This window comes from Buteo buteo, chromosome 2 (assembly GCF_964188355.1).
Source record: "Buteo buteo chromosome 2, bButBut1.hap1.1, whole genome shotgun sequence".
NCBI classification, from domain to species: Eukaryota; Metazoa; Chordata; class Aves; order Accipitriformes; family Accipitridae; genus Buteo; species Buteo buteo.
The window spans coordinates 6,551,925-6,561,018 of NC_134172.1; the positions used below are offsets into that span (position 1 = coordinate 6,551,925).

A 9,094-nucleotide genomic window follows, 5' to 3' on the forward strand; every position below is an offset into this window, starting at 1 on the left:
CTCGACGGGCTGAACCTCTCTTCCCCCCCCATAGGGACACCTATTGGTTAAGAAAGATTTGAACACTCAGTTATACTGAGTGCTTCCCCGGGAAACTTAGAAATCTCTATAGAGTTATTCCGACATTTAACGCGTTTGTAGTAAGCTGTATTATTCATATTCTTGGTACTTGCACATGTTTTGCAGACAGTGTATTTATCACCAGCAAGCCAAAAGAATCTGCACTTCTGTTGCTTTAATAAACTGTACTATTCATTAATCTAGCCGTGAGAGTTCTCAGTGAACGCGAACAAAATTCTTAAGTCTGGCCATGCTAATTCATCGAATGCGACTAGACTGAAGGTACATTGCGCTATTTGTGCATCCGTGATCATGGTAGTTCAATATATTGAACGCGACCGGACTTACAGCGTCGAATTGGGCATCACTCAGAATCTAAGCCTAGCCACCCCCAGCCCCTCTAACATCTGAGGACAAGCTGGAATGCAAGGGGGCTTATTTTCTGCCAGGCTTCTTTACCCTCTAACACAACACACACCAACGCTGAATACAGCAGGATAATCCCCTGTTTTGACCGGTTGGTTATGCTGTGTTTGACGCACACCGGGATGGGGTTTGCCCTCTTGGCTGCCAGGTCACCCTGCTGGCTCCTATCGAGCCGGCTGTCGACCAGCACTCCCAGTTCCCTTTCTGCAGGGCTGCTCTCCAGCCACTCCTCTCCCAGTTTATACTTGTCCCCAGCAGCGTCACACCATTGCTCTGCTCCTACCGACCTGCAAGCACGGAGTTGGCCACCTTCACTGCTGGTGGGGTTATCCCTAAGGAATCCCTCAGCAAGAAAAACCCATCATGGTCATTTTCTGCAGGGTGGGCTTGGTGCCCGAATTAAAACCCTGAAGATCCATGCTCGCTGCCCACAGCCCAGCCCCAAGTTAAGGATGCCGTCGTCGGTTTATATTGTCATTACAGGATGCAGCATTTGCTGGAGCTTCCTTCCCTGCCGATGAGGTCTAAGCCGGTGCCTAAGGCTGAGCAAACACAGCAACAGGTCACTGGTTGCAGTCCCTGATACTTTATTATACTCTCAGCCAAACCTTGCTATTGATAGCCAAAACAGGCGTAGAAGGGACAAGAGGTGGGTTAATAAGCAGATATACTTCATTCTAGCTCTTCTCATATTCACGCACCAGCTGATCCTTCTCTAGAAGCCCCCGTTATTCGTTATAGTCTGGAAAACAAAAAAGAGGTGAATTCAGTACAGAGTCAGAACAACACATCTCCATCCCACATAAGTGCTCTGAAGAAGGGCTTGTTCCCAGCTGGGCCAGGGGACTGCTCTAACAATCTGTTCCCACTCAGAAAGGTTTATGGACCGCAGTCGCCTCCCTCTTCCTTGCAGTGATTTAAAATACCTCTCCACACTTTTCTTTCCAGCGGGCTCCACGGTTTACAACAGCATTTCAAGAAAACCATCCCCTGTGCCTGGGAAACAGCTGCTCCTTGTGCCAGACATTTTTTCTGGGAGCAAAGAACTCGTTGCTCATTCCCAAACGTAAAGCTGAGAGCGCATAGCGCGGCACTGCAGGACTTGCACTTGTAGAGATGCTTTATGTTTGCTGCATTTCCCATTCACCGGCCAGCTAAATCCTTCAGCGGTTTCCTGCAGCAAGGTTTTGTCTGGGTGAATGGTGATGGTGATGGTCATTTTCTGGGCACAGAGCCCAGCTCCTGCCTGGCTTGAATTTTGTCCCTTGTCCTCAGCAGAGCATTTCAGCTCCAAGGCAGCAGCTCCTTCCTTAAAACTGTTTGACTGCACCAAAAGTAGCACCAAATATCCTGATTTTAGACCTCTCCAGATCTCCCAGTTCAACTCCTAATGGTTTAATAAATGAAAGACTCTGATTCCTCTGGCACTCCCTTGCCTTTATGGGAGATGCATGAGGTTACCTCGCAGGCACTAAGCAACTTACGCCGCGGATCCAGTCCAAGTAGGCTGACACACGTGTGAAGACTGTTGGCTTCTTGTAGGTGTTACAGTAAGGAACCAGCCCAAAACTGACAATCCCGTGGACTTGCCAGCTATTGTCTTTGTAGCAGCTGAGAGGGCCCCCGGAGTCCCCCTGGATCAGAAGAAGGAGAGGAACATATTAAGCCAAATTATCTCAGTAATTGAGGAATGACTGGATAGGATTGAGGAGCACTAGTTAGTTAATCACTGTCCTGAACATGAAAATAAAAGTTTGTGCTGCTTTCTTTGCAAAGGGCTCATTGCTCCCCAGCAGAGACTGCCCAGCACCTCCCAAGGTGTTGCAAAGATCAGACCTGCTATTTATTATCTCAATCTACATGCACAGACACAAACACACACATACATATACATACACACCCCAGGAAGGGCTGAAACCTGAATTTACCACCAGCATTGCAAAGATAGTGACTGTAAGCAAATGGTCCAGCGCATGTTGCGTCACACATAATCCTTCCCAGCAAGGTCCACCTGCACAGCATCTCTGTTAAAAAATCACTGCACTCTCCAGCTACAGAGAACCAGGTAGAAGGGAAACGCTGTTGCCCTTGTTCTTTGCAAACAAGTATATTCAAAGCATCCCAGGAAGTTAAGGTAGTGAAAAAGAAAGCAACTCGAGATAAAATATGTGAGGAGATAAAGGCTCTTGCTTGGCTCAAAACCCGATTTGTAACAAGGTTCTGCCATAATTAAACCACACGAAAAAATACACTAAATATCTCTAGACCTATAATTACACTATACTAATAATTGTACTATGTATAATTGTACAACCTGCTTTATTTCTGTATGTTTCTCTATTATATCCACATATTTACATAATCAAATATGTTACGTATATATTAACATACAAATATGTTAATTTTTAAGGGCTCTGCCTGGTTTCTTTCACCAGAAGCCACCTCTGCAGTGAAGGGAATACAGGCAGAGGTAACAGGTATCCCCTGCCTTCACATGCCAAACCTCCTTGCCTTGATGCTGGGACCACCTGGAGCCCCTGGGATGAAGGGGACCTCACAGCATCTTCATTTTCCACCTAAACCTGGGCCAGATGGTGCAGTTGGATATAGACAAAACTTGCGGCAACCTCTGTCCATGTAAGCAAAGTGGCTGGGGAGGAGAAGGGTGACAAGCAGGAGGGAGCATTGCCTGGCCCGGGGTGCAACGTGACAGCAACATTGGAGGAGTGGTAAGATTTCATCCTTGGGATGAGGGCAGTGGGGACTGCCAAAGTCTGAACCTAGCCTCCAGGATCTGGTCAATGGGACATGCTGCTGGAAGAAAGGGCGAATCTCCCCTCCAAAATCCGAGGGGAGAGATGCACCCTGAGGATCTGGAGGTTTTCCCTCTGCTGGCTGCTCTGTGGGGAGATGGGGGAATGTCGAGCAGTCTGGTTTAGAAAATATTCAGCAAAAAGCAGCAAAGGGGACGGGATTTGCAGGAGAGCTATTGCAGGTGGAGAAATGGCACAAAGAGGTCCCAGCTGAAGGACCGGTAAGGTCAGATAGGAAGGAAAGAGAAAGAGGGGAGCTTGAAAAATCCTCTGATAATAACAGATCTTACACTGCATCCAGCCTTCACGCCGTCTCCACCCGCACAGATCATAGTGGTTTTTACTTGAGATCCCCACCAGTCGTCCTGGGAGCAGATGGCGTGGTCCACCACCGGCAGCATCACCTCCTGCAGTGTATCCGTGCCGCTGCCATCCACTAGCAGAGAAAGGGCGAGATTTTTGGTCCAGGAACTCCAGCGGTTGAGGAGGGACGCCCGGACCCTGCCTCGTGCAGCCTTACCTGCACAGTGGTCCCACTTCTCCTTCCCCTTTACTTACCGCTAACGACACCCCACCCGGTAAGATAGCAGGGATAGTTATTGGGCAAAATTTCTCCTTCAGGTGGGAGCAGTGCCAGCTCAACGAACCCGTTGTCATAGGCAGGAGACTCGAGGCGCAGCAGGGCAATGTCGTAGCTGAGAGGGGATACAGGTAAAAGACTCTTTAGTGAAAATCCTGAAGTAGTCATAAACCAGACGTCCTCACTCACATTTTGTCACTTATACAGGTCTCTGGCCTCCGGCACGATGATAGACAAGCACCTTGCAAACCTCATTAATTAATCTGTATAGCTATCACAGGTGACAGGAAAATATGAGCAATTAAGAGAGAAGGGGCCATGGTACAGACTGATAGAGGGCTAACACCTCCCCAAAAATCTCCTACTCCTTCGGAAGCACCCAACCTCAGAGTGAATTTTGGTGGACCCTGGGTGCACAGGCATGGCTCCGAGGGGGGATTTAGAATAGTCCCTCAGCATTTCCTTCTTGGCTTCCCTTCATCAGATGCAAACAGTGGTGTGACAGCTGGCAAGCTGCAGAATCTGCTGTACGTCCTGGATTTGCCTGTGAGGTCCATCTTTCACCGATCTTGGGCAAAACAGGGCTAAGGTTATCCACACAGACACCGTGTGACACCTCCAAGAGAGGAGAACATTTGGAAAATCTCCATTGCATCACCTTCCAGTGCTTCCCACAAATCCAGTCTCACTGGGAACTGGACTGAAAATCCACATAAACGCTAGAGGGACAGGGCGCTAAGTACCATTCACCCATCTGATGATATTCAAAATAATTACCCATTGGCGATGTGGTTGGGATTCCAGCCACTATGAATGAAGACACTATCCACACCAATATAGTACTCGGTGCCATCCTCCTTCAGGAGATTGTGCTCACCCAGAGCCACTCGGTAGGTTGATCCTGGTGGCCTGAAAACGAATCACAGAATATGTGACGAATGTAAATGTAATGTAAATGTAACGTAAAAACTACTCCCCACCTCTAGCTTTGCAGTGTAATTCCTGCACCACTGAGACCTTCCACCCATGTAATAATTTCTAAACCACCTTCCACCGGAGGATTTTCAATGGACTGTAGCTAAATGGTCTTATGAATTAGGCAAATGCTGCCTGCAATTTGCTGGCGAAGCAAGTGAAGGTGCAGCATCAGCTAAGAGTGCTGAGCTTGGTCTTGAACGAGAACGTTCATTTTACATCTCTGCATCTGTCTGAAACAGAGTGTGAAGAATCAGCTTGTTACACTTTATTGTAAGTACATTCACTAAAGGCATGAGTAATTAAAGAGGAGTGTTTGCTTATTGGTGTCACGCTGTATTGTTTAGGCGGTGCATGTTAGACATGCTGCAGAGCAAATTGTACAACATGACCAGTGAGAAAACGTGCCTTTTGTTCAATCTGTCCACCTCTGCGCAGGTTTCTCAGGATGCAAACCCATTCGAAATGCTCACATCCATGCAAATCCACCTCCTCTTATGCAAATCAGCAGTCAGCTAGATTTCCACTCCCAGGAAGTCAGCAATTAATATGTAAAATCAAGGCTAAAGCAAACAGAGTTTTCCAGTTCCCTTGATTAAGTGTGCAGCGAGATGTCCAGCTGTGCGAGGAACGGCACCAGTGGGGAGCTCAGAGGATGAGAAGGGTCTGGCTCCCACCTGCAGCAAGAACCGGAGTTTTAACACTTTTTATCCTACTCACATGCTGAGGCAATGGGCTGCAGTCATGACCCATTTGCCACTGATAAGGGTTCCACCGCAAATGTGAGAGTAGTACCCAGGGTAGTCGGCATAAGCAACCTGGAGCGATACCTGGATCAAATGACAATATATTTTACGCCCAAGCCATGCCGTGCCTCTGCAGAAATGATGTGTGTGGCTTTGGACAGCGGAAGGTGTCATTTTCTCACTGTTTTTTTCAAGTATAAGGTTTTTTTCAAGTATAAGACACCAGCATTACCTGCCACTTCCAGATGTGTGGTTCGGCCTCGTGGCCTCCAATTACTCGCCCTGTCAGCACATCCTCCTGAAGAGCATCCTTGAGGGGACTTCCAGAGATTGCCCCTAACCGTACAAAAAAAAAGGAGCGCCGTTTGTCATGTGGATTCCTAATGAGCATCAGTCACTGGGTTACTGCCAGTGAAACTTGTGCTGCGCGGGGCAGCCAGCTAAGCCAGTCTGAAGGATCAAGTGATTGAGACTTGCACGTGGCGACGCTGTGATCGCTCTCCATCCTGGAGGCTGTCTTTAAAGCCTCCATGGTTGAAAAATACCCTAAAGATGCTTCAAGGTGCAAAGCTCTCATAAAAATTGACTTGTTTCCCATACTCCCTATAACCCCACCCTAACTGCCAGGTGGTTGTGCGCCAACCTAAATCCCTTTTCTTTTGGGGTGTAGGATTCCCCTCCCCTCCCCCAGAGAACTACCAAATCTTTCTCATGGAGATCTTGTTCCCACAACAGAGAAAAACCCTTCCAGCCAGAATAATTGTGTCCACATTAGGTTTTGCCCTAGCACAGTAACTGCAGAGAAAAAAAATTGATATGCTCTACTCTGCACCACTTAGAGGTTGAGAGGTTCACCCTTTCCCAGCTCAAATACTTCAATTGCAACTTACCCAGGCAACTAAGAAGAACCAGAAACTGAAGCATCTTTAATGAAGTGGCAGCATTTTTGCCAAGAAAAATTCTTTTTATACTAAAATATCTGATAAGAAGCTACGTCTAAATTTGTAATTAATAAAATTTATCTATACTCATAACTCATTAAACTGATCAAAAATGTTGGAAAAAATGTGGGAAAAAAGGGGGACCAGCGACCTGTTCAAGCTAGAGCCCAAGGTTACACAAACACCTCCACACTGCATAGTTCCCACAGGGCCATGAAGCAGAAAAAAACTGATAAATGTGGAGTGCTCTCAGATCGAGTCAAAAACAAAGCAGCACAAACCCAGGCTCAAGAAGCCAACACTTCAGACGAGCAATTACTGATATACATGTTGTATTCCCTTGTCAGAAATATATCTGTCAGTCCAGCTGTCTTCTGCTCCATGTAACATGAACTGATCTTTGTCAACTAGATAAAAAGAGCAATAGCAGACAGGGAGACGTGTAACCACGGAGGGTGGTTCAACCTTGGCTGGACATGTTTCAGCTGACCTTGGCTGGACATGCTGATCCTTTCTTTTTTTTTAGGATCCTTTTCTGCTCCCTCCTCCCTGCTGAAGGAGTTTTCCTCTGCTTGCCTCCAACCGCTGGCTCTCAGTGGCAGGAGGGGAGGTAGGGAGCTGGGCCATGGCCAAGGGGGATGCTGCAGTGGGAAGGAACCTGGGCTATCTCTGAGGAATGGGAAAGGTCTCATAATCACAGAATGATTGATGTTGGAGATCTGGAGCTCATCTGGTCCAGCCCCACTGCTCAAGCAGAGCCACTGAGAGCTGGTTGCCCAAGACCATGTCTGGAGAGCTGTTGAATATCTCCAAGGATGGAGACTCCGCAGCCTCCCTGGACAACCTGTGCTGGTGCTCAGTCACCATCACAGTAGAAAAGTGTTTCCTGATGTTCGGATGGACCCTCCTATGTTTCAGTTTGTGCCCATTGTCTCTGGTCCTGTCACTGGGCACCGCTGAGAAGAGCCTGGCTCTGTCCTCTTTGTACCCTCCCTTCAGGTATTTGTATACATTGATGAGATCCCCCCTGAGCCTTCCCTTCTCCAGGCCGAACAGTCCCAGCTCGTTTTTTCTCAGCCTTTCCTTATGGGAGAGGTGCTCCAGTCCCTTCATCGTCTTTGTGGCCCTTTGCTGGATCTCTCCAGTATGTTCATGTCTGTCTGGTACTGGGAAGCCCAGAACTGGACCCAGTACTCTGGATGTGGCCCCACCAGTGCTGAGTAGAGGGGAATGATCTCCTCCCTCGACCTGCTGGCCATGCTTTGCCTTGGGGAGCCCGGGGTACCATTCACCTCATTTGTCCCAAGGCAACATTGCTGGCTCATGTTTGACTTGGTGTCCACCAGGACCCCAGGTCCTTTTCGGCCAAGCTGCTGGAAAGCAGCTTGTGCCAGGCAGTGGGTAGAGGAGGCACCAGCTCATATTGCCAAGACCTGCATCCCATCATTGACAGTGGCCTTGACGTAGCACTTCAGAAGAAAATGTAATGGATAACTTTCTTCTAGGGGGAAGTATGTTTTGCTTTTTTATATCCCCATTAACTGCAATCCCCTAACCATTTCATATTCGTGGAGTATCATGATTTATATCCCTTTAATTGTTTAAGGCATCTATCCAGGAGCATAGCAGATGCATAAGTTCTTCAGTTAAATGTAAAGTACAGCGCTGTTTTACGTGTCCAGTGAGGAAGACAACAAGAAATGCCTGTCGCTGGTGGAAGCTCAGAGACTTGTTTCCACAATGAGGGGAAATCGTCTTGGGACACACAGGCCATCAATGGGTGGGAAGTAAAACTCACCTTGAACTTGAACTGCAGCCAAAGATCAGTTGTGAAGCAAAAAAAAGGAAGAGTTAAGGAAATGAACTGGAGAAGACAGCAAGGGTCACCCATCTAGGTATGCTAACAGGATCCACCGCCCATAGAATGGATACAGTAGGACCAGGACCTTTTCCATATCATCCCAACAGTCCTCTTTAACAAATCCTTTTTATTTTACTGGAAGCCATAAAAAGTTCAGTGTGATATTTCAGCACTGAGACCTTCTTTAAGTCATTGAACACTTTTTCCTCCTTACATCATAGATCATTTTTAGCTTCCAGTTAGTTTTGGCTAGGAGGTCAGAAAGTGGCCTCCTGGCCAAACAGTCTCTTCACTCACTTTCACTACATTCATCATCCTTGTTAGACCTGGCCAGCTCACTCATTTTTCTATTGCTAATTTATTTCTCCAAAGACTTTATGTGTTCCCTACATACAATTTTGTGGAAGAACATTGTTGTTTGTTTATTCTCCTTTTGGACATCATGCCATTTAGCTTGAGTAATTGTTTGTCCATAATCTGTCGTCTACAGCAATGTGCCTGGTATCAGACTCGTTTTGCAGCTGAGTGGCTTTGATGTTGGGCTGTGTTGTAATGCCCAAAGGAGAAATAAATTACACCGAGGGTGATGAATTACAGCTGTTTTCAGAATTTCTCCACTTCAGGCATTGTTTTAGCATAGAGCTCTTGAGGGACTGTCTGTGTTTTGCTCTGAGCTCTACATATATGGTTTG

The 9,094-nt window shown here is 47.1% G+C and overlaps 1 protein-coding gene across 1 annotated transcript; it reads right to left on the bottom strand.

The window, feature by feature from the left end:
- Nucleotides 1-1,201: 1,201 nt before the first annotated feature.
- On the bottom strand, nt 1,202-8,745 carry LOC142028566 (elastase-1-like). Its single transcript, XM_075022407.1, has 8 exons — nt 8,700-8,745; nt 5,833-5,936; nt 5,575-5,684; nt 4,657-4,788; nt 3,858-3,994; nt 3,590-3,735; nt 1,971-2,120; nt 1,202-1,228 (listed from the first exon to the last, which is right to left on the bottom strand). Exons 1-8 carry the CDS (start codon nt 8,743-8,745, stop codon nt 1,202-1,204), a joined length of 852 nt encoding a protein of 283 aa, XP_074878508.1.
- Nucleotides 8,746-9,094: the final 349 nt, after the last annotated feature.

Coding starts and splice junctions, on each gene's coding strand:
- LOC142028566 (XM_075022407.1), bottom strand. CDS start 8,745: ATGAGTGAGCTGGCCAGGTCTAACAAGGATGATGAATGTAGTGAAA. Junction 3,995..4,656: donor CCCAACCACATCGCCAATGG/GTAATTATTTTG, acceptor ATCCCCTCTCAG/CTACGACATTGCCCTGCTGC. Junction 2,121..3,589: donor GCGTGAAGGCTGGATGCAGT/GTAAGATCTGTT, acceptor CTTCTGATCCAG/GGGGACTCCGGGGGCCCTCT.